Genomic DNA, 24,461 nt, shown 5'->3' with positions numbered 1-24,461 from the left:
ACGCACACACGTACACATAAATAAAGTTATTATAAATATTTCATTAAAAAAGAAACTAGGCATGATGATTACATGCTTGTAATCCCCACCCTCAAAAGGCTGAGGCAGGATAATTGCCACATGTTTGAGGCTAGCCTAGGCTTCAGAGTACCAGGCAGCTATGGCTATGTGGAAAGAGTCTGTCTAAAAGTCAAGAGATTTTAGCAAATTCTTAGGATACTTAAATAATGCACCAGAGAGAGGGAGGCCTTCCTAAGTGTCCTAGGATGACATGTTTGCACCTTAAGAGGAGCTGAGGAGGGACACCTGTAGCAGGAGGCACCGAGGAGCATAAGCAGGGAAGGTCCTAATCCTGTGGGTGACAGGATCACGGCTGTGCAAGGAAATGGGGGTGTTCACAGGTGTGTGGGCTGGAGACCTTGGTCTAGTCCAGCACTTGAGAGTGCGGCTCAGCGGGAGGTGGAGCCCCATCCAGGCCCCGCCTCCAGGTAACCGGGCCATCCAGAGTGCCGTGCCTCCTGCGCGCATGCGCCCATGGCCCCGGAAGCGATGCGCAAGGCGTCCGCCCCTAGGTCCCGGCGGGAGCGGGCAGAGTCGGTGGGTCTATGTCCGTCGCTCCGGAGATGGCTTCGGCCGGAGGCGGCGGCTCCGAGAGCGCCGCGCCCGAGGCCGATCGTCCCCAGCCGCGTCCGTTCCTCATCGGCGTGAGCGGCGGCACTGCTAGCGGCAAGGTGAGCGTCCTGCGCCCGGGCCTCGCGGAGGGACTGCCAGGCCGCAGGTTGGGGCGCCATTGCCTTCGCCCAAACCGCGGCACCTGTTGCTAGTAGCCAAGGGACCGCCCCTAGGGGCTGGCGGGTCACCGCACAAGCCCAATTTTGGCACTTTCTGCCCCTAGTCAACAGTGTGTGAGAAGATCATGGAACTGCTGGGACAGAACGAAGTGGACCGTCGGCAGCGCAAGTTGGTCATCCTGAGCCAGGACTGCTTCTATAAGGTTCTGACGGCCGAGCAGAAGGCCAAGGCCTTGAAGGGACAGTACAATTTTGACCACCCAGGTACATGGTGATTGTCTGCCTGGAGAGATGGGGGTAGAGGATAGACTGCTGCGGGATGTGGGCTCTCCAGAGATTCACAGACAGATCTGGTATGTATGGATGCAGACAGATACAGTCTGTGTGGATACAGACTGCTGGATCAAGGCTGTAGGAGATGTTTCTGAGATGCAGGCTGCCAGACCAAGGGCACACAGAGATGTTTGCTGGATCCACACTGCCATGGGAGGCTGTCCAGGAATGTGACTGTGTATGTAGGATGCAAAGTGACAGACTGAGGCTGTACAGAGAGATCTGCTGGACACTACCTACCAAGGTGGGGGATTGTGTTGGAATGCAGCAGCAATGGGGCTCCGTGAAACTCAGCCCTCATTTCCCTTGGTAGTGGGCCCATGTTAGGTTAGGGTTTGATTTCTGTGGGTCTGTAGTGACTCAAGATTTTGGCTAGAGCTCCTTAGGAAGGAGGTAGCTGAGAGTCTTTAGGATTACTTTTTGATGTGTTGAAATCTCTGCCTGGCACCTTGTTGCTTAGGGGCCCTTATTACACCCTACTGCCTGCCTAACCTTTGGATTCCCCAAGCTGTCTGGGGGCAGTCAGTCTTCAGGGAGGCCAGTTGTAAACACAGAGGTTAATCTGGGGCCCAGCCCTTGGAGCTTTCTGGTCCGGAAGGTGCTTGTGTTCCTGGAGGTTTAAGCTTTCCTAGGGACACAAGAAGGTCAGAGAACAGGACTCTTAACTTTGTTTTCCCAGATACAAAGCTCAAGTCGTCTCTTTCCTCCGGTATTAGCCAATCAGAAAGTCTTTGTTCCAGTTTCTGATGGGACAACTTTATCCTTCATCCTGGGGGTTTGCTGTGGGGTCCTCAGCACCCCTTGCCCCAGCTGTGCTGCCCTTGGGCAGAGGTTGTCCTCTGTCATACCAGAACAGCTGGGTAGTTGCCCTCTTTTGGTTTTGTAGATGCTTTTGATAATGATCTGATGCACAAGACCCTGAAAAACATTGTGGAAGGCAAAACTGTCGAGGTCCCCACCTATGATTTTGTGACCCACTCAAGGTAAGTAGGTAGTTCCTGGGAGGGATGGCACACCTCGTCTTGTGGTGGGTCTCATCCCAATCTGTTTCTGTGGCCTGGCCTCCAGCCATGCCCCTTGTAGGCCATCAAGCAGGGCCTAGCCTGGCCTCTCTCCCTGGCAGGTTACCAGAGACCACTGTGGTCTACCCAGCTGACGTGGTTCTGTTCGAGGGCATCTTGGTATTCTACACTCAGGAGATCCGGGACATGTTCCACCTGCGCCTTTTTGTGGACACAGACTCTGATGTTAGGCTGTCTCGGAGAGGTAAGGGCCTCCGGGTTCCTGGCTGGGGTTGGGGTCTACCAGGGGTCTCAGGCAGGGCTTATGGTGGTGCCTTGTTCATGTTGCTACAGTTCTCCGGGATGTGCAGCGAGGAAGGGACCTGGAGCAGATCCTCACCCAGTACACCGCCTTTGTGAAACCAGCCTTTGAGGAGTTCTGCCTGCCGGTATTTCCTCTAACCATTAAAAATGGAAACGGGTGGCAGCTCTGTCTACCTCTCCCTGTTGGCACTATGTTTCTCAGGCTAGACCCCAGTGTGGTTGCATGGGCCTGTGTGTCTTGCTCACTCTCCTGGGAACCTCTCTGTAAGGACTTTTGACTGGTCACTGGTCGAATTAGCCGTTGGGTGCTTGGACTGTTCTCTCGGGGCCTGTCCTTTGTGCTGCTCTGGACCAGATTCTCAGATCCCTGCTGTCTCTCCTTAGGAGTCTCTTGTTTTTCCATATTATGTTTCTGGAGTTAGAGCCACTCAAATTTGTGGCTGTACCCAATTCAGGGAGGGTGTGAGGTCTCAGGGAACTCAGGATTTTAGCCCAGGCTGGCCCTGAACTCTTGACAGTCTTCTATTCTACATTTGAGTGCTTGGATGTGTCAAATTGCTGTGACTTAAAGAGAAACATTGTAGTATTTTTTAAAAGAAACATTTGTATGTGTTATGTGCATGTGTGTGCTCATGGAAGCCAGGAGAGAGTGCTGGATCCCCTGGAGCTGGAGATACAGGTGCTTGTGAGCTGCCTGATGTGGGTGCTAGGAACTGAACTGAGCCCTCTTGCAAGAGCAGCAAGTGCTCTTAACTGCTGAGTCATGTCTTCAGCCCCCAGTATTTTATCCCTTAAAGGTGAAAATAAAAGCCAGGCATAGGGGGGTTAGAGAGATGGCTCAGTGTTTAAGAGAACTGTCTGCTCTTCCAGAGGTCGTGAGTTCAATTCCCAGCAACCACATGGTGGCTCACAACCATCTGTCATGGGATCTGTGCCCTCTTCAGACACATAGCTGTACACATAGAGTACTCAGACACTAAATAAATAAATCTTAAAACAACAACAAAACTCAGGCATGGTACATTCTTTTAATTCTGGAGGAGGAAGATCTCTGTGTTCAAGGCCAGCTTAGTCTGCATAGTACATTCCAGGCCAGCCAGAGATAAATGGAGAGACCCACCATGTTCTCCTACCTCCTCTAAAGTAATGGAGAGACCACCCTCCAAAAGCGAAGGAGCCAAATGGAGAGGATCTCCTACCTCCACCCTGCCCCAAACCGAAGAAATGAGAACTAGGAAAACAGGATGCTTAAGTCCACATGCTGCCACTGGAAGAGCTGCCTTCTGGGTGCTGGGATTAAAGTGCACTGCCGTTACCAGGCCATAGTGACACATACCTCTATCCCCAGTACTCAGGAGGCAGAGGCAGGCAGAGCTCTAAGATATAGGCCAGCCTGGTCTACAGAGTGAGTTCTAGGACAGCCATGGCTGTTACACAGAGAAACCCTGTCTAGAACTGCCCCCACCCCCAAGTGTGCTACCACACCTAACTAAAGTTTTTTTCTTTAATACTCACACTCTGAAGTTTCTGGAAAGTGTTATGTGTGAGGCATAGACTGTTGCAGTCTCTTACTTGTGGGCCTTTTGCTGAGTAGGTAATGAAGGGTAGCAAAACCCCAGGCCTGCATCTCAGCGTGACCTGAGCAGAGACAGCTGCCTCCTCCATCCCTGGTTTTTGTGGTACCACTGACATCCCCAGTTTCCTGACTCAGCACTTACCACCATGCGAGCCAGTCAGCCCCTCGTCACCCCACCCAATGATACTGCTACAGTGGATACCAGCTCGGATCTGCTCTTGTCTTTCATGGAACTTGTTTGTCACAAGGGATAGGCCTCCTTGACCCAAACCCAAAGGTTAACAGTATCGGGACCCCTCCTGGGTCCTCAGTATGCCCTCATTTCACTGGGCTTTGTCTGGTTCAACCAGGTTCCCTTGGCAGCATCTTTCTCCCTCCTCTCCTCAGTTATGTCTGTTGGAGTGTTACTGGCCTAGAACAACTAAGTCATTAAGTCATGAGAGCATGCAGGTGCCACGCTTGTCTCTATGCAGTGCAGGGCCAGTTAACAGCCCGTGAATGGCCCAGCTCCTGTCCTGTCATGCTCATTCCTACAGAACATTTGCAACTCCAGTCCCAAATTCAGAGGCCAGGAACTGTGGGTGGTGTCACATCTACCTAGGCAGCAATTGAGCTGTAGTCAGGCAAGCTTGGTGCGGCACTGGTGTGCAGGTTCAGTCCGGCTTAATCTTCTCCTTCACTGTTCAGACCCCATCTCTCACCTGTCTGAGGCTGTCCCAACCTGCCAGTGCCACCAACATCCAGGCTGTCATCCCCTGTTCCTGAGTACTTTGACGTGACCTCGGAGGAAACAGCCTCAAGAGAGCCTTCTGTGTCTTTCAGACCAAGAAGTACGCTGATGTGATCATCCCTCGAGGGGTTGACAATATGGGTAAGAAAACCCCAGCCCCATACCCAAACTATGAAGCAGAGAGTACCATCTCTTGCCTTGGCTCTGGAGGCCATCCGAGTGTGTGCATGGGGTCTGTCATCCTTTATCTGTGATATGGGTCATGTATACTTTCCAAACACAGAGCTGCTGGGCAGGGCATGTCAGGCTGTTGAGATGTGCTTTATCCGACTCAGTCAGATGTGCCCTCACAGCAGACCAAGCCAGGGTGTTCTACTGCGCCTTCTGTGTGCTGAGATGGCAGGAAGGCAGATCAGGACTACTGTGAGGCTGGAAGGCCCAGTGGCTTTCCTGTACCATGAGTGTTTTGCAGGGTAGGGAAGAGAGGAGAGGCTGCAGGGGTGGTGGGAGCAAGCCTGCTGAGCATTCCCCATGCCTCATTGCAGTGGCCATCAACCTGATTGTGCAGCACATCCAGGACATTCTCAATGGTGACCTGTGCAAACGGCACCGAGGAGGGCCCAATGGGCGCAACTACAAGAGGACCTTCCCCGAGCCCGGAGACCACCCTGGGGTGTTGGCCACTGGCAAACGCTCACACCTGGAGTCTAGCAGCAGACCCCATTGAGGACCAGACCAGCTTATGTAGGTTCCCCACAGACCCATAATTAAGGGTCTGGGCCTAGGGACAACCACTGTCTCCTAAAAGCACAGTCAGGGATTCCTCTCAGTGTGATATGGGGTGGTGTCAGGACCAAAGCCTTCCTTGCATAAGAGGGCAGACTCATGCTGACAAAGCATTCTAGTGTCTTGTGCTTCCTCATTGGAGGAGGCCACAGGTCTCTGGGTCACTGTCCCAAACAGTATAGTAAGCCCATGGTGCCAGCTTCCCGAGGGATGCAGGACACATATTATGGGGCAACAGAGGGTACTGGCTGGCTTGGTGTTGACAGTGAGCCCCAGGGAAGTGCTTCCCAGTATGATGTGGTTCATGTACATGTTGCAGAAGTTTGCAGAGACGTTAGATATCCTTGCTTTTTTTTTTTTTTTTTTTTAATTTTTTGGTGGCAGGCTGTTTGTGATCTCAGAACTGGGCTATGGTTCAGTCTGAGGAGCCTCAGGCAGGAACCCTAAGGTCTGCCCACATGACTCTATCTGGGGACCTGAATCATGGGATAGATGAGAGTGGGCCATCAGGTCTCTTGTGGCTAAAACAGTGTCTCCACAATTCTGCAGGAAGCCTTGAGCCTGAGGGGCTGTCTGCACAAGTCACTTGGGTACAGTGTATAGCTAGCATGCCAGGCCAGGCTGTCACCAGCCAGGGGAGCCCTGGAGTGCAGAGGCAGGTGACTTAGGCTGCCTAAAGCCAGCTAGTCTCTTGCAGCACTGAACTCAAGCTCCTGGCTTCACAAATGCTCCGTGTTGTCAAGTTTGTCTTCCCTCCCATGGGATGGCCTGTTTTGGAAAAGTGTCCTTTGTTATTGCCACAGCTATGGCCAGGACTTCTCATTTCTTGTTGAATACAACTTAATTTCTTGTTAAGTACAACTGTGGTTCTCACAACAGCAGCTGAGCTGTGTTGAGCTCAGGGGCTGGATTCTGTTAGTGCTGTGCTGATTTTGTTGAACTGAAACCCTTCTTTGGAGGGAGAATCAATAAATAACATAAACTATCAATTTGTCCCTTTTAATTTACATTGGGAAAGGCAAAATAAAGGCCAGGAAATGTGTGGACAACATCTTGGCCATAGATAGAGTTAGGTGACTGCATGGTGCAGTTTCCCAGGAGTTTTAGAATCAGATCAGTCAACGACCGGCAGCCTTCCAAGCAGGCTTTACAGAGGGTACAGGGCCTCATTGGTAAGCCCACGGCTGGGGCAAGGCTTGGGCTCATCACCAAGTCCGCTCCACTCCTTCACTGTCTGGTGTCTGCCTTGGTGGTTCCTATGCTGGCAGCTCAGACACTGGCTGGGTCAGAGTTGGGTCTCATAGGTGATACTGTGGCTGGGCACATTCTTTACTGTGTGAAGAGAAATAAATCACTTCAAAAAAGGAACCAGTGGACAGGGCTCTTGAGGTGAAATTGGATTAATCCCTGGAGTTCTTCCTGGACCCAGGTAGTCCTGCCTGCTGATCCCTCTGTAGCTGGGAGACAAACACATCTTTGAGATTGTGTTCTGCATGCTCGTCTTCCATGTTCTTGTTCTCTAGTACTTTCGGATCAGAATGTCCCAGCTGTCTTTCCAGCGAAGGGCCCGGAGCTCGCCTGGTGAGAGTGATGTGTCTCCATATGTTAGTGGGCGTAACATGTTGGACACATGGCATGCGGAGGAGTACCATGCTACAATCAGGGCACTGAAGACATTCCTCTGCAGCTGGGACCTGTGGGGAGGGGACAGCAGGGCAGTGAGGTCAGAGCATCTGGCTTGTCTCCCTTCAGCATCCCTGCCTGGCCATTTCCCAGGAATCTGCTAGCTATCTGCTGACACCTGTGGACTTACCAGTGCCTTCCTTAGACCTCCCTGCTTCTGTGCCCCCAACCCTTATCTGCTTGGACATTGTACACAACCTTCATCACAGCTTCTGGCTTTGCCATGACTACCCATAATGCCAGAGGTATGTCCCCACGCTCCACATCAAAGTCTTTTCTATCTGCCGCATCCCACCAAGTCTGGGCAGTGAGTTGCTGCTGTTTCGAGGTGCTAAGGTCTCCCCAGTTTCACAGGCCTAAGGCCGACTGTGCCCGCACCTGCACAGATGGTCGCTGGCGTGCTGCAGGACGATCGGGAGTAACAGGATCTGGAAAGTGAGTGCCGGCAAGTAGTGGTAGAGGAAGAGCATCCTCTCCATCAGGAAGAAGGGCAGGTAGTTGAGTGCCCAACCGCCAGTACACAGGGCTCCAGCCAGCACCCAGCGGGACCAGGCATCTGTGGGAGGGTGTATCTCAGAGCAGCACCACCACTGGGCTAGCAGTGGGCACATTCCTAAGTCACATACTGCCCTCAGCACCTTACCCAACCCCCAGCCCACTAAGTGGGCTGATTGGTGACATTGGTGACTCCTCCTGGGTCTTAACAACCCTTTCTTCTGCAAGGCTTCTGGCTCGGGGTGAAGTCAGACCCAGCCCTGCCCTTCGAGGTCACAGACAACCTTAACTAATGACCACTGTAAAGCCAGGTTGTTTTCATCTGAGAATTCTGCTTGCAGACCTCAGGCAGCTACAAAGAGACATTTGTATCCAGCCCAGAAAGAAGGGACAGTGTTTTCTAAGATGAACAGAGATTACAGGCCATGGCCCCATACTGTTTCCAGCAACCTTTGGGGGCTGCTGCTGGAGTTTTCTTTCCAAGTGCATCTGTCAGCTGCTCACTATCGCTGCCCTTAAGCCTCTTGATGGCTGCTGTTCCTCATCCACCCCCATGTTTCTGGTGCATGTAGGCACCCTGGAACTAAGGCTCCGTCCCCTGCCCTGCTCTCTGCTAAAGTCTCAATTGTGATCTGGATCTTAGTTGCCACAGGTTGTTTTCAGAGCCCCTACCTGTAAAAGCAGGGGTCCCAGGGCCTTGGGTCCTAGTAAAGTTGGCTGTCACCAATGTACAATGTGCCCCAATCCAGGGAGGCGATACTAACCCTCTGGGAGGTCACAGATGCTCCTTCGCCGGCGGAGCAGGTACCAGAAGAAGAGTAGAGTGTAGGCCAATGTGGCAAGGTTGGCTGAAGTCCAGATCACGATGTTTCCAAGCAAGTGGATCTGAGCCTGAAATCACAGGCAGTCAGGGATGGTGACCTGCCCCCTCACTCCAAGTAGAGGGCAGAGGCCACAGGAGAAAACAAATGTACTTTGGCAGAGTCCAAAACCACACAAGTACATCTGGATCTCCACAGCCTGATAACAAATCTGGATGAACATGTTCCCAGGGCCACACTTCTAGACAAGCCCTGTTCTCCATCCTGTTTGTCAAAACTGAAATTGGGAGTAATGAAGATTTGGGGCACCGGGCATGAATCCAGAGCTCTGTGTATGCTGTGCATACGCTGTCGCTCAGATCCACCCACAACCCCAGTTCATTTGAGATTGTGTTCTAAGCAGCCCAGCTGCTTACCATCCCTGTCTACCTCCTGAGCTGAGACCACAAATGTGTGCCATGCCTGGCTTGGAGTTCCTCTTTTAACAAGGTATTCACAGGGAGGTCAGACCCAGAAAGAGAACCCATGTTTATACACACAGCTGTGGGGCAGCCCTGGGACTTGCTCAATTCCACTGAATATGCTTACTGGGAGGTCTTAGTGTTTACTTAGTGAGCAGGAGCTAGCAGTGGGCTTCCCTCCACAGACAGGAGAGGGAAACCTTGCTCTTTAGCAATGAGTAGTCCAGGCCTTGGACTGCCCAGTGTCCAAACAAAAGCAAGTTCTGAGCTTTTGTCTTGGAAAAACCCTGGTCTCCTACAGGAGCTTGACTGGACTCACACATGCTCGCTTACACTGGTCCTGGGATGTAGCCAATAGGCAATGTTGGTGTCCAGCGTGAGCCACTCCAGCGGGGTGGAGCTGTACTGGTGTTCTAAGTCCTCATTCTTCAGTGTCAGCATCTTCCACTGCCACAGAAGAAAGCACGGTTGCAGAAGGTGACCATTGCCTCTAGCTGCCACAATGTCATGGTGTATCACTACACGGTTATCCCTTGTGTGCCAACTGCCCAGCCCAAGTTCAATCAGCAAGTGCTGCAGGTAGGGGCCTTGCAGGCTAACCTGGGCTGTTGGCTTGGGGGTCATAACTGCACAGATTCCAGCGTCTGTGACAGGAATCGTGTCATGGACCTGAGTGTCTGTCTGACTTTCCTAGGGCTCTGCTAGTTGAATGTAGCCCATTCTGACCTGATGGGAGGCCTGAAGACACACTGACTTTATTGTAATATCACATTGCTACAGCACCTCCTTGGCCCTGACCTACAAGGTGCAGGTCCATAGGGCCTGGAGCCAGAAGAGACTCTCGTGCAGGGTCTCAAGTTCTAGGTTCAACACCCTGTCTTCTTGGGCAGAAATCAGCTCCCACCAAGCAAGGACGGGCATGGTCATCTGTCACCTGTAATTCCGAGAATCTGGCCATGAAGCTGAGGTTCCTGCTGATGTCAAACTGAGTGGGTGAGTGGAGCTCCAGCTCCCTCTCCTTCTGCTCGTGGCCTGGCAGTGGACAAGGAAGAGATACAGGGAGGCTGAAGAGCTGAGGACAGAGGCTGCCACCACCAGCCTTTCCCATAATCCAGGACACCTCACCAAACCGCATCATCCCACTTGGTTCCCACACCCCAAACCCCTCTGCCAAGTCAGGACTAGTGTACCCTGGGATGCAGAACTTGCTGCCCCCCCAGCCTCCCCCACAGGCCCTCAGCATGAACACCTTCTGTACACATGGATCAGAGCAAAGGACTCAGACAAACAGAAGAGAGGGACCTAGGTCCCTCCAAATCAAGTGTTGTGGCACGAGGCCCAGAGACGAGCAGCTGCCATGACCCAGAGCTCTAGTGACTCACTTTTGCCATACCGGTGTTCTTCCACATTCCACACCATGCTCTCATGGTAGCCTAGTGACAACTTCTCCCCAACCACCTCCAACTGCCGAAACCCCCAGTCAGGGAGGTGAGCCCCGCTCAGCTAGTAAAACCAAGAAAGACAATGAGCATGACAGATTGGCTAACCCTGTTGATGTGTCAGCAGGCCCTACCCCAGGTCTTCCTAAGATTCTTTTCCCTCTGCGTGTACTATAAACCACAGGGTGACTTTCATCACATGGCTAGCCTATGTGAGCACAGACCAGACCAGCTACAGGAATAGTCTGGGTGAGGCTGGGCCTGACAGGCATACCGGGAGCGACCCTTTACCTTCAAGATGGCGGATGTGTTCACGTGCACAAAGCGCACTTCCGACAAAATAGTCTTCCAGGTATCCTGGTTGGACTCTCTATTTACAATGTCCTGCAGAAACAGATCCTGTCAGCCTGGGGGGCTGGCAGTGGAGCACTTGCCTAGCATTCATGAGGTCCTGGATTGCAACACCAGCACCACAAACCAGTATAAACCTAAATATGTCTAGTCAGTTACAAATTCCTTTGCAGATTGTCTAGATTGTCTAGTCAGTTACAAATTCCTTTGCAGATAGCAACCTAAAGACCAGACACCCATGGCTTTTAGGGCTTTTGCCTAAGACAAGTGAAGGGCAGTCACAGAGCTATGAAATCAGTTTGGGTCTGGGCTAGGCCGATGAGCCCTCAAGCAAAGGAAACACATGATTGCTAGTTCTTGGCCTTGGTGTTACAGACCCTCCGTGACCCCATACACTCTCACAACACAGCACTTGAGTTAGACACAGGGTACTGTCCCTTTCTGAGGCTTCTGGAAAGGCACTTCCCACAGGGACTCAAAGCCACCTATTCAGTCACAAGAGGACACAGACTCTGGCCAGTGTAAGGTAGTTTTAGAGTCATGTCATTTCTGAGACTGGCTCACGGAGGGTCCTGGCCCCGGAGCACTTTGTCACAGCCTGTTATTCCTCAACCATGACTCTTGAAGAGCACCACAGATCTCTAGAGGTGGAACATGGAGAAGACATGGCCAGGCAGCCACTCCTGAGGCCTGCACCTTTTTCTGGAAGGTCTATTTGATGGGTAGTAAGTGGTACTCAAAGGGCTGCCAAGAAGGGGGCAGGGAAGGGTCTGAAATGGAGTCATTTGTAGCAAGCTGGTAGAGAGGTCACTGGGACTCGGTGCCATTCCTTCTGAGACAGCTTCCCACAAGAAGGGGCACAGGACTTTCATCAGGCAGGCCCTCTCAGGAGAGGCTAGATGGTGAATGAAAAACAGCCATGGATGTGTGCAGTACATCCAAGGTGAAAACAGATAAGATGGTCAGCTGTGAGAAAGAAAGCAGTCCTCACAGACAGACCTGTGCTGAGGAAGCCAGCAGGGGACATGGGAGCAAACTGGCATGGTACCACCTAGGTAGGGAGGGCCAAAAAAGGAGGGAAACTGAGTAATTGGGGCTGCTGCAGCCAATCAGAAGCTAGGCCAGCATGACCTCTCCTCCTTGGAAATGACCCCCAGACTGCAGCTGTTCAGTATGCAGCCTGTGGACTTAGGAGTAGAACTTTTTCTACATAGCAACTTTCCCAGGAGACCCGAGTCTGCAAGGGGAGCAGGTGACTGTCACCAGAAGGGCACTGCCTCAGTGAGATGCCCTCTAATGACCAAGCCCCTCACCAGGAAACTGCTTATGTTCCTATTAACTATGGGTAAGAATTGGCTGAGAGGTTTCCCTGGGCCATAGGAGTGGAGGGAGGCTGCCATGTGGGAGGGTGTTTTACTTAGCTTTAATTATCAATGTGACACAGCCTGAGTCATTTGAGAAGGGAGTCTCAACTGAGGGACTGTCCAGATCAGACTGTCCTATTGACATATTTGGGAGGTAGTGACCTTGACTGTTACTTGATGTAGGAAGGCCTAGTCCACTGTGGGTGATTTCATTCCCTGGGCAAAGATGATCCTGGACTGTACATGAAAGCTTGAATCTGGGAGTGAGCCAGTGACAGCGCTCCTCCACGGTTAAATCCTGCCCTGACTCGGAGGGATGGACTGTACATTAACCCTTTCTTTAAGTTGCTTTTGGCACAGCAACAGAAAGAACTAGATCAGGGGGTGAAAAAGTGAATAGTCCAGGAAGCAGCTTCAGCTGGAACAGCCCTGACCGGAAAGGCCCTTGTAGGGCAGACACAGCATCTGGAACTTTCCCAATCCATGCCTGAGGGCCCAAAGCTCCCCACCTGATGAGGTGACTGCTCCCCATGGGGACATCTCAGACTTGCTTTGTAAATAAAAGTTCCTTATCACAGATTACATTTGAACCCACTTTGTCTCTGGAGGCATTCTGGGTACTCTTAGGAAGCAGGTGTCCCCACTGACAGCATGAGACCCTGCTGCACCCTGCCTAGAGCTCACCAGTTTCCAGAGGTTCTGGGCAGGCATGGAGATGTTATAGTCAATGTAACAGGAGACTTCTTGAGAATGGGGGCTCAGCGGGGCTGCGACGTCATGCCTAAAAGATAGAGCAGAGCTGTTCCGTAGAGTGTCACTAAGGGGAAACAGTGCCTTTTGAATCAAAGCCTGCTCTGCCTGCCCAGACTGGGGAAGCTGGCTGCAAAGGCAGCTCCCACAGAGGCCATATATCTGGAATGTAGGCCACTCCAAGGCAGGCTTTAATAGTCAACATGACACAGCCAAGAGTCATCCGAGAATGAAAACTCAACTGAGGGACCTCCCAGATCAGACTATCTTGGCGTTATCTGTGAGGGAGTGCCTAGATTGTGTGTATCCAAAATTATTGTCACTCACTTTTTAGACAGGTGAGCAAATTTCTAAGAATGGCTGTCACAGTGACTGGAAGTCTGAGTCTAAGAACTGGCCCGGTGTCATTGGTATGGCAGAACTCAGACAAGCAGTACTGTCGGGGCCCAGCAGTGAGCAGTGCGTGTCGGACTGCCAGACAGCGAGTGTCAGAACAACTATCGAGGGACAGTACCCAGGCAGGGTGACCTTAGGGACATCCCAGCAGCAAAGTGAGTGGGGCAGCCGTGAGGTGCTGTGCTGCTTACTTCAGGTCTAACAAGGAGGCCAAGTGATGGGGTGACATTAGTCAGCTTCACTAGGAGTTCCAGGAGAGCTGAGGGAATCACCAGGGAGAAGCCACGAAGCCCACTGTGTATTCTCAAGGCCTGATGTGGCTACAGGAGTGGGGTGAAGTCAGGATGACAGAAACAGGCTGAGTGGGATGTAGGTAGAGTGAAGGAGGCCCTGAGAGACCAGCATTGGGGGCACTCACGTGTTGAGGAGGCGGGTGGTCATGCCGTGAACGAGTTGTACAATGTCTCCATGTCTTACAGGCCTGGGAGGGTTGTTTACCACCAGCTGGTGTCTAGGAAGACAGTGATGTCAGGGTGGCACTCAGCCCCCTTTATGTTAAACTTTATAGGATGCCGAGACTAAGGTTTCCTGGCAAACACTTGGGAGTGCGCATCCCCAATGTGACTTTCTTTAGAATCAAGGCACTTCTGTATCATTTAACACTTCTCAACCTAAGGTCACTCTCCAAACTGCCAAGTGTGACTCCATCTGCCACTGTCACACTAACTGCCCCCCATCCTCATGTTGACAGCATACTCTTTTTTTACACACCTCAAAAAGAAGTAAAAATACACATAACAATTAAGAGCCCATCAGTCTGGGTGAAGAGGGGCACGCCTGCAACCCCAGTGCTTGGAAGGCTCAGGGAAGAGGACTGGGAGTTTGAGGAAAGGCTTGGCTACAAGGACAGATGCTATCTCAAAAACAAAACAGGAAAAAGAAAGATCAAAAACAAAACCAAATAAGCAGAAAAGCCATCCAAACCCTTAGAACTGATCAAGTCCCCAGTGCTGGGTAAACAGCTGGGCAGGCCATACAGGGCCAGGGTGGCCTCACTCACTGCAGTGAGTCAGAAAAAGACACACAGATATGCAAACCAAGTTAGCAACCTTATGAGCTGCACACAGACCCGCCTAGGGAAAAGACAGGGGAGGAGGGTACACCTTTGTGTGGACTGGCCTAGGAGGCCTCCCCAAAGGATCCAGCCTTGGCAAGATCCATTCTTGGCAAGAAGGCTGAGTGCAGAGATGGACATGTTCCTGGAGGTAGTAAGGGTGCCCGTGGAGGTTATGGTAGGAGGGCAGGAACTAGAGTCCAGAGGACCAGGACACTCGGGAGGCAGGGAAGCAGAGTGCCTAGTTAAGGCCTCCTAGAGGCTGCCTGTGCTGGCATCGGAGTGAGGGATGGAAGCTGAATGCTGGTAAAAAATTAAGAATCTTGAGGCCGGAGAGATGGCTCAGGGGTTAAGAGCACTGATTGCTCTTCCAGAGGTCCTGAGTTCAATTCCCAGCAAGCACATGGTGGCTCACGACCATCTGTAATGGGATCTGATGCCTTCTGAAGAGAGCAAAAGTGCACTAATACAAAAAATAAATAAATCTTAAAAAAAATGAAGAATCTCACTGACAGATAGACTCCTTAGGGCTGCAGAGGATGTGTACAGAGGCCCCCCACACAAGGTCCTCTTGAGGGGAGCACACCTTGAACACTGTCACAATTTCTAAAAGAAGCTAAGGCAGCTCACTGAGGACCCTGAGCTGGCCCTGGCCTGGCATTAATAGCTTGCAGCAGATACTCCAGCTCTGGGGAAAGCTCTCTAGCTAGGGAACAATTATGGAAAGAAGGCCTAGGAATCAGCAGAATGACCCATCCAGTCACACTGGGCAGTGAGCTCTGATGGGACCACACTCACCGCCCAGGGTCCTTGACGATCCACCAGTTATTGATGTCTTTGAAGGGGTAACAGGTCACCTGCTGCTGGTGGGAGCTGCCACGGCCATTCTCATATCTGTTTGAGATATCAACAAAGAAGACACCTGAAGCAGGAGGGCGGCCAAGACCCTTGACTGACCTTGGTCTCTCCAGAGACCACCCAACAGGATGTGTTGCCTAACAATACAGAGGCCAGAAAACATGAAAAAACCACCAGGTAGTTGCTCTAAGGCACTGGAGGAGGCGTGGCCGGCATGCCACACCTTCCCAGTGTTTCACCCTGGACACCACAAAAGTCCTGATCCTGGGCCTGAGCCCTGCTGCCTTTGTCTCTCTAAACTTGATCACAGGAAATGACAGCTCTTCGAAAACTGGGAGAAATCAAATCATTTGTAATTACAAATTAAAATGGTCACTTTCCTTACATCATGGGATAGGTGTTCTTGTGCGAATGAAGCCAGCAGGGCAAGGGTTTGCCAGAGACGCTCTTCAGAGTGACCTGCGAACCAAAGGCCACCTCCAGGGGCTGGCCTTGGGTGATGCGGGCCAGCCCTCCCTAAGACAAATAGAAAAAGTCCTAGATGAGCTCAAGAGACCAACCATCCTACCCCATGGATCTAAACACAGAAAGAAGAGTCAGGCTCAGCAGCAGCTGCTCGTACTGTGGAGCCATTTCATCGGACCAAGACCAACAATCCTAACGTGGCCTTGGTGATGGATGGGGTGGTGGCAGAGATGATCATATAGTTAGTTGTAACTGAATCTCACTGGCTGAACTACAATCATAAGTGGGTGTGTACTCCCTGGCTTAATTCCCACCACACCTTCCTTATACAGGTATCTATGACTGTGTCTAAGAGGAGAGGAGACAGAGAACATAAAGATTTGACCATCAGCAGAGCCAGCAAGCAGGAGCAGGCCTGCTCAAGGCCACGCCCTCATCACCACACCTGGCACATTTTATGGGCCAGTACTCTTTATCTGAAATGTAGGAACCAGAAGTGTTGGGGGAACTGGGGGCCCACTTACAATGCAAAAACACTCTGCAGCCTGAAGCTGTCTTGAGTGTCCTGCAAGCACTCAAAAAGTTCTGAAGATCTCAACTTGCTAATTGCAGACTTCCATGTTAGGGATGCTCAGCCTCTGTATACCTCTAGCTAGCTGGCTATGTGATGTACACCAGGCTTGAGTCTCCCATGATGTGTTTAACTGCAAGTCAGGCTAAGACAGCAGCTTCTCTTTTTCCCACATAGTCAATATCTCAAGGATTCCTTTAAAAAATACCAATATGGGGAGGTTGGTGGTGGCACACACCTTTAATCCCAAACTGAGGAGGCAGAGGCAGACAGATCTCTGAGTTCGAGCCAACCTGATATATAGTGTGAGTTTCAGGACAGCCAGGGCTACACTGAGAAACCATTCCTTGCAAAGCAAAGAAAACATGAAAATGAAACGAGGCTGTTTTACTTCTTGTTGGCTGTACTGCAGTTGACACTGTCTTTTTTATCTATTTTATCTACCTGCTATTGGTTATTTAAAACAGTCTTGCTATGAAGCCCTGGCTGCCCTGACCCACCTCTTCTGAGGGCTATGGTCTGACACCGCCTAGAGAGACACTCTAGCCTGACTATCTTTGTTCTGATGTGTTTCTTACCTCCAAGCTGGCTTGGAAGGCGCTGGACATGATTTGGTCATGGGGCCCAGAGCGGTAGAGCAGCATCAAGTGGACATAGAAGAAGAGTAAGTACAGGAAGACTGGAACGATCAGCAGAGCCACGGTTCTGGCGAGCAAGTGACTGAGCACGCAGATCTGCCAGGGGTAAGACAGCTCTTTCTATCTGCAGGGCAGCAGGACGGTTCCAGATACTGCATGGAGGCTTAGGGAAAGGTACTGAGAAGCCTATGCAGATGCTGCTGGAAGCTCACAAGTGAGCCTCCCACTCCCACCTACTCCTAAAGCCTTGAGGATCCACTTTAAAAAAATGTATTTATTCTTTTATGTTTATGAGTACACTGTAGCTGTCTTCAGACACACAGGAAGAGGGCACCAGATCCCATTACAGATGTTGTGAGCCACCATGTGGTTGCTGGGAATTGAACTTAGGACCTCTGGAAGAGCAGTCAGTGTTCTTAACCTCTGAGCCACTCTCCAGTCCCAAGGACCCACTTCTTTAAGCCAGCTATTCCCTAGGCCAGCTTTACACTCTCATCCCCAAATACCATAGACACATGACACATGAGGGACTGACAGGACCACCTACATGTGACAAGGTCTGGTCTCCAATCAGGTTCCAGGCATGGACAGCTGCAATGCTGAGCACGAGCAAGTAGGTGAAAATTCCCATGTATTTGATCCTGAAAAGGACAACTGACATGACATCACAAGGCAGACGAGCCCACACACAGGAAGAACACTGTCCAGTTCAGGGGCTAACTCACCCAACTGCACAAGAACAAGAGACCCCGGTCAGCATCAGCCACAGCCACCAGTGCACTGAGAAGGGGCTGGAGGAAACAGGAGAACGAGGAAGCAGTCACAGGACTCATCCCACAGGTCAGGGACACTGAGCGTGTCTAAACAGTCTCTACACTGCCCAGTCCTACTGGGTACCAGACACAATGAAAAGAACCCACCACCCTGTTTGGGTCTCAGTAGAACTTTTCTTTTTGTCGGGAAAACAAATGTCCAGTGGGTTAAAGTTAAGAAAGGATGTACTTATGAAACCATGGGCTAAGGGTCAACCTGAAGTATTAAGTATCTGAAAGACATTCTGTAAGCAACTCAAGATAAAAGACAGATAAAGTCACCCAGGGCTAGGGCAGGCACCCCAGCACTTTGGAGGCTGAGATGAGGCATGGATGAGGCTAGGGTGCTGCACTCAGACCCTAAGAAAATGAAGGAAAAAATGACCTGGGATCCTTTTTTCTCCTAACAAGAAAGTGTGTCTCCCTTTCCATACCTGTGTGCTTGGGAGTTGAAGAACTTCAGATAGGACAACATGGCCAAGAGGTTAAAAAATATCAGTATGGACTCCAACAGCATGAGCCTGGACTGAGTGATCAGGGCATTCTCTGTCAAAGACAAACAGCCTTCAGCACTGAGCAGCCCAGGTTGCTGTGAATACAGAACCTGTCACAGGAGGTGCACACAGCTGTGTCTCCAGAGACTGGATAGGGGGCATCCTCTGAGGATGCCAGTCTCTGTCTGTGCAAAGCTGCGTGTGTACATAGAACCATCCACACATCCTGCTGCATATACAAAGTCAGTGTGTGCACAGAACCTCCCACACATCCTGCTGCATGTTTTAAGGCATTACAGATTACCCAAAATCCCTAATACAATGTAAATGGCACAGCTACATTATTGTCTTGTTAAGGGAGCAACGGCTTATTTTATGTGTATGTATTCTGCTGACATGTATGTATGCATGTGTGTACCATGTAAGTGCCTGATGCCTGTACAAGTCAAAGACAACATTGGATTCCCTAGAACTGGAGTAAGTTACCATTTGGAAGCTAGGAACCAAACTCAGGTCCTCAAGACCAGCAAGTGTTCTTAACCTCTGAGCTACCTCTGCAGTCACCAAGAAGACCTTCATGACATTGGTACAGAGGAAGTTTTAAGAAAAAAAAAAATGGGGACACACTCTTGCTGTACTGACCAAGCTGACCTCACACCCAAGACTCTTCTGCTGAACTCAGGCTTCCCAGTGCTAGGATTGCAGGCCCAGCATGAACCACCAAGGACTAGTTTTGCTTTTGGGCTGGAGATGAATCAAGGCCTCATAAATGCTAGGCAAGTGCCCAATCACTGTGCTGCATCCCCAAGCTCAGTGCTATTTTCTTTAGGTATTGTAATAAAAATAATTGTGTGTGTGTACTTGTGTGAATGTGTATGCCAAGGTGTCTATGTGCCCTCAAGCACTGTCTGGCAGCCCCCACCTTTAATATGCCATCATGACCACATTTCCACTTTCAAAAGGTGTCTGACTTCACAGTCCATCAATCTTACATCAAAGAGGGCAGCCCAGAGTGGAGGAGGCACATCTGGAATCTGGATGAAGCAGATGTGTTCACTAGGGTAGTACACACACTACCACCAGGCACTACTCTCCAAGCCCCATGTTGAAATGCTACCAAGTACTTGTTTTTGTTTTTTTTGGCATAGGCAGGTGGGTATCAACCCAAGGCTTACCAATGAGCATCAACAGGGCAGCTCCCATGGCAGTACAGTGGGAAAAGTGGAGCTCCAACACTATCTGGTAGGCCATGGGTACTGACAGGGCCCCAGCAAGCGCTGGCAGCAGGCGTAAGGACCATACCGGCACATTGCTACTGTATTCTGGAAAAGGAATCACACGGCAGAGCTAAGAGCTTGCCTACTAACACACAGAAGCTTGCAGACTTGCAAATGCAACCTTATAAACCTGGGAGGCACATGAGCTCCTGAGGGTGTAAACTTGGGGTAAAGTCTTTAAAATGAGCTTTAGAATTTGTGTAGTGGGTGGTTTTTGGAGACCCGGTTTCACCACTGGGTATGGCGATGCATACCTTAAATCCCAGCACTTGAGAGATAAGAGAAAGGACGATTGCTGTGAGTTCAAGGCCAGCCTGGTCTACGTGGTGAGTTCTAGGCCAGTCAAGACTACATAGTGAGACCCTGTAGGGTGTCAAACTCCTGAGTTCAGGTGATCCTCCTGCCTCAGCCTCTCTGCGTAGTAAATATCAACTATCATCTGTCTCAATTGCTTTAAAATGAGCTCTGCAGTCAAGGCACCCAGATCTCACCATATCTCAAGCATAGATATGATGAAGAAGGGCCCTGAAATTAATGCTTAGTTAGAATACACACCCCGAGCAGCTCTAAAAACGTTATGGCCACAACGTTTATACATATAAAAGACCGTGGCTACCAAATGCCTCAGGACACATGTACCAAAAGCCAGGGGTAAAATTATTACAATCACAAAGCACTTAAAACTTTAACCAGACTTTTCTTTCTTTTTAAGTTTTATTTATATACATGGGTATTTTATCTGCATATATGACTGTATATGTCTGGTCAAAAGAAAGTGGCAACCTCCCTAGAACTGGAGTTACAGATGGTTGTGTACCATCATGCAGGTGCTGGAAATCAAATCCTGGTCCTCTGGAAGAACAGCCACTGTTCCTAATTGCTAAGCATCTCTCCAGCCCCTTTACCCAGATGTTCACCTGTACCCAAACAACTAGTTGTATCCTGGTTCAAATCAGTAAAAGGTAAGTGTTGGGTCTTGTAATGGCATCGTGTCTTTATTTTGTCATATGTAGATTCGTAAGGAGAGCTAAAATCCTTACCTGCTCCAATTCGGTTCCACAGAAAATTGCCATCGAATCCTCCTAACCAACCTAAAACAAAAAATTTGGAATATGGACCAAACAAGGTGAGAAACAGGACATGATTTGTGCCCTTGAGAAATTTTATTTGATAAGCTTATTATATTCCAGGGCCTCAAAGGCCCTGACTGTTTCTCTTACCTACCTCCTAAGGCTAGTAGCATGTGGCCAAATGGTGGTCCACTGTCATCCAGAAAGAAGATGCGCTTCATGTAAAAGGAAATGTACTGCCCATAATATACTTCATCAAAACTATAAACAAACACAAAGCCTGCCTTTATATCCAACTAGAAAAGTTAACTGTTATTTAAACTTTAAAAAATACTTTGTGTGTGTGTGTGTGCATGTTTTATTTTGCCTGCATGTTTGTACATCATGTATGCAGTGTCCACAGAGGGCAGGAGAGGAAATCAGATCCCCTGGAACTGAAGTTGGAGGCAGTTGTGAGCCCCAAGTAGATGCTGGTAACTGAACCCAGGTCCTCTGTAAGAGCTGCCAGTGCTTGTAAGTACTGAGCCATATCTCCAGCCCTCTAAAATCTTAATTGTAAGCATAGGCAGGTAAAGAAAACCTCACGTTTCCAACTGACTTCAGGTAAGTAAAGATCCTTTTCTGATTGTTTTCTGTCTCCCAAACACAACATCATTTAACCCAAAGGAACGTGGTGGGAAATTCACCAAGCTCAGTGAGCCTGGTGCCTTGTGTGGAGCCTATTTCTTTTTCTAGTTTTTTTTTTTTTTCCTCCTGCATGAATATGTATGTGATATATAGGCAATTATATGTATGCATGTTCACGTGTGTGAAGGTGTGTGCACAAGTGTATGTGGAGGCTCAAGGTTGACACTCACTGTCTTCATTCATCCAGTCTGAAGCTGGTCATCTTGGCTAGTCTGACTTGCTTCAGAGATTCCCTGGCTGAGCTGGCAGTGAGCTGGGATTACACATGGAGAACACTGCTCACGTGGCATGTGAGGGAGAATCTAAATGCTGGTCCTCACACTTGTATAGCAAGTGCTTTACCTACTGAACCTCTTCCTCAGCCCTCCTTACAGCTTTTGACTTAGGTGTGTGTAGGCCAAGCTCCTGACCACGAGACTTGAGGCTAATCCCATCTCATTCTCTCACTGGCCACTAGCACCTTTCTACAGCTGTGGATTGGAGTGGAACTAAAGTTCTACAGGAAAGGGTGGTAAACATGAGAAGAACAGCCCTAAAGCTTCTCAGACAATGAGACACATCAGGTCTTAGGTGTGACAAGGCAACCATAATTATGTGATCTTTCTTTTCATGAACCCTCACTTGGAGCTGGAGAGATGGCTCAGTGGTTAAGGCATGTGCTGCTTTTACAGAGGTCCTGGGCTCAGATCCCAGAACTCAGGCAGATCTCACAGACCTGGATCTTCAGCTGTAGAGGATCTGATACCCTCTTCTGGATCTGGAGGCACATGTTCACAGGTATGCACACACACATACACACACACAAACTCAAAATAATTCTCATCTTTCAGAAGTATACAGTGAATTAATTAATTAATCATAAATAAAATATGTCTAGGATTTGCTTCATATTAACCTCTATAAGGGGGCTGCTGAGGTACAATCATTCTACCCATGTATATATTTGATACCTATAACAAGTAAGAGAGAATGCCTGTAGTAGTTAATATAGACCTTCTCAATAATAACTGCACATTTCCCCTTATGAACAAACTCATCAAACCGCTACCTTTCAACTGTATAAGGAAAAGCGAGTCTGGAAACTGACAGACTGAGCCTTTCTTACTACAGTCCTACAGAGCAAGCCTTAAAAAGTATATACTCCGGGGTTCTTCTGGGTGACAAACCGGTCCCACACCCACACTGCTTGTGGTGACTATTCCTGGTTGTCACCTTGACTACATCTGGAATGAACTACAGAAGTTCCAGAAGTTGAGTGTACATATATGAGATCTTTTGCCTGGTTAAGGTGGGCGAACCCACTTCTAGTCTGGACCTTTAAGGTAGGAAGACATACCTTTAATCTGGGCCACATCTTCTGCTGAAAATCCATATAAAGAGACAGAAGTAGTAAGTTTTTTCTCCGAGCCTGCTTGCCCTCCCCTTGCTAGCAAGTCCATTCCTTCACTGGCTCTGAGCCACTTCCAGAGTATACTGAAGACCAGCTGAGACATCCAGCCTTGTGGACTGAGCAACTACCGAGCAGTAAGTTGTTGTTACAATAAATCATATATATGTGTATCTATGTGATATGTGCACCCAAGATTTATTTATTTATTTCATGTATGTGGGTACACTATTGCTGTCTTCAGACATACCAGAAGAGGGCATCAGATCCCATTATAGATGGTTGTGAGCCACCATGTGGTTGCTGGGACTTGAACTCAGGACCTCTGGAAGGGCAGTCAGTGTTCTTAACCACTGAGCATCTCTCCAGCCCATAGAGTGTTATTCTTAAGTTGTTACTCTAGAGAATCCTGCTAAAACATCCATCACCAAGAGGCCCAGAAGCCCAGAATTTCTCCCTTTTGCACTGTGTAGCAAGGTGATTCATGTCACTAATTACAATGCCTCTTGGATACTCTCCTCCCCCATCTCTACTTACACCACAGCCCGAGGGTAGGAAAGTTGCCATAGTCGGGTAAGTAGTCCCAGGCCAGTCAGAGCCACCAAGTTCAAATTGATGTCAACAGTCCACACTAGAGGCCGTTTCAAAAATCTCAACATTTTGCAGAAAAGCAAGCTCGGGAGGACACCCTGGAAAAGAGGGGAAGAGCTACCATTAAAAGTAAATGGGTAGCAGCCCGGAAAAGTTCCAAAAGAGGCTACAGGATTCCAAAGCTGCCTGGCACCGCGATGAACTACAGCATTAGTGGGTTGGGTTAATAGAGGACTCTTCTAGAACATAGCTGCTGGAAAATTACAGTTGTGTTCAAACACAAGGTACACACACAAAACATCTGAGAGGTGAATTCAGGAATCTCAGAACTGGACACTCGCTTCTACAAGTCATTCCATAAACACCTGCTCAGCACATGGTAGGAACAAGGCTACTAATGAATGATGTAGTCCCTCCTGTCCCTTCCCAGTGTGGTTGAAAACTAAAACCCTGGGGGACTCTGGGCACCGTCATAGCCCAGTGACCTGGATGGACTTTTCCCTTTTCTCCTGGCGGCATTCCTCTCCTCCTAGAGTTGCTTGTGCCCCGAGCCCGTTTTTTCTCGACAATGCTGCCCGCCTCAGCTCTTTTCCAACCAGAGGCCACCCTGAAACCGCCTTTCTCGGACAGGATCGTAACGTCTACCGATCCTAGCGCGCCGCCCCCAAATCGGATCCCAGACCCCAGCAGGGCTCTCGAATCTGGCACTCCAAAACCTACGAGCGTGTCTTCGAGTCCCACAGAGCGGCTCCCCATGTTGGGCCAGGCCTGCGAACCGCCTGCGACCGTTGGGGGAGAGGCCGCTCGATTATTCCGCACGTCCTCGGATCGACGCTCTACTAGTTGTGCCTGCGCGGCCTACAGACTCTGAGGAGCGCGTGCGCATCTGGAGCGCGAGAGTAGCGGCGCGCATGCGCGGCGAGCTCAATCTCCTATCTTTAGGGCTCCCTTTGCCCTTTTTAATAAAGCACTGTGGGTTTCCACAAGCTGTTCACGTGCTCGAAGCTCTCCGTTTCGGGCTTCGCGTCCTCCTCAGCGATTTCGTTACGCAGCAGTGCGCTAGCTGAAGAAAGGCAGGGCTAAGCGCTTTGAAGGCCCAGGTGCGCTATACCGCCTCCAGCTGTGTGCAGAGGATGTGCTGGGTCGCTTTTTCTCAACCCTTCCCACACTAGTCTGTTGCCCTTCCTCCCCAAGGT

At 49.9% G+C, this 24,461-nt stretch overlaps 2 protein-coding genes across 5 annotated transcripts; one reads left to right on the top strand and one right to left on the bottom strand.

Moving 5' to 3' along the window:
- The first annotated feature begins 573 nt into the window (after positions 1-573).
- Positions 574-7,120, top strand: UCK1 (uridine-cytidine kinase 1). 3 transcript variants are annotated; one of them, XM_080927205.1, is made up of 8 exons: positions 574-731; positions 896-1,055; positions 2,011-2,107; positions 2,248-2,390; positions 2,480-2,574; positions 4,848-4,896; positions 5,301-5,499; positions 7,065-7,120. In XM_080927205.1, the coding sequence occupies exons 1-7, from the start codon at positions 606-608 to the stop codon at positions 5,480-5,482; spliced, it is 852 nt and encodes a 283-aa protein (XP_080783331.1). In that variant the 5' UTR covers positions 574-605; the 3' UTR covers positions 5,483-5,499; positions 7,065-7,120. The 3 variants fall into 3 exon arrangements, with proteins under 3 accessions (XP_080783331.1, XP_080783330.1, XP_080783332.1); XM_080927204.1 differs by lacking the exon at positions 7,065-7,120 and having other exon boundaries at positions 5,301-6,497; XM_080927206.1 differs by lacking the exons at positions 5,301-5,499; positions 7,065-7,120 and having other exon boundaries at positions 4,713-4,865.
- POMT1 (protein O-mannosyltransferase 1) lies at positions 6,553-24,105 on the bottom strand. 2 transcript variants are annotated; one of them, XM_080927203.1, is made up of 20 exons: positions 23,986-24,105; positions 23,212-23,363; positions 20,755-20,861; positions 20,571-20,621; positions 19,429-19,575; positions 18,194-18,305; positions 17,673-17,738; positions 17,495-17,588; positions 16,888-17,043; positions 15,659-15,789; positions 15,214-15,309; positions 13,720-13,812; positions 12,840-12,936; positions 10,732-10,824; positions 10,384-10,504; positions 9,936-10,033; positions 9,335-9,448; positions 8,484-8,610; positions 7,603-7,780; positions 6,553-7,235 (listed from the first exon to the last, which is right to left on the bottom strand). In XM_080927203.1, the coding sequence occupies exons 1-20, from the start codon at positions 24,019-24,021 to the stop codon at positions 7,061-7,063; spliced, it is 2,244 nt and encodes a 747-aa protein (XP_080783329.1). In that variant the 5' UTR covers positions 24,022-24,105; the 3' UTR covers positions 6,553-7,060. The 2 variants fall into 2 exon arrangements, 1 of the variants encoding a protein (XP_080783329.1); XR_013975298.1 differs by lacking the exon at positions 6,553-7,235 and having other exon boundaries at positions 7,652-7,780; positions 9,321-9,448.
- Between the last annotated feature and the right edge of the window lie 356 nt (positions 24,106-24,461).

The sequence above is a fragment of the Micromys minutus genome, assembly GCF_963924665.1.
Source record: "Micromys minutus genome assembly, chromosome: 13".
Taxonomy (NCBI): domain Eukaryota; kingdom Metazoa; phylum Chordata; class Mammalia; order Rodentia; family Muridae; genus Micromys; species Micromys minutus.
The sequence above is the reverse complement of the archived record's forward strand: the minus strand, read 5'-3'. Positions and strand labels throughout refer to the sequence as shown.

Coding starts and splice junctions, on each gene's coding strand:
- UCK1 (XM_080927205.1), top strand. CDS start 606: ATGTCCGTCGCTCCGGAGATGGCTTCGGCCGGAGGCGGCGGCTCCGAG. Junction 732..895: donor GCGGCACTGCTAGCGGCAAG/GTGAGCGTCCTG, acceptor TTCTGCCCCTAG/TCAACAGTGTGTGAGAAGAT. Junction 2,391..2,479: donor TGTTAGGCTGTCTCGGAGAG/GTAAGGGCCTCC, acceptor ATGTTGCTACAG/TTCTCCGGGATGTGCAGCGA.
- POMT1 (XM_080927203.1), bottom strand. CDS start 24,021: ATGGGGAGCCGCTCTGTGGGACTCGAAGACACGCTC. Junction 12,937..13,719: donor ACCACCCGCCTCCTCAACAC/GTGAGTGCCCCC, acceptor TCTATCTTTTAG/GCATGACGTCGCAGCCCCGC. Junction 8,611..9,334: donor GGCTACATCCCAGGACCAGT/GTAAGCGAGCAT, acceptor CTGTGATTTCAG/GCTCAGATCCACTTGCTTGG.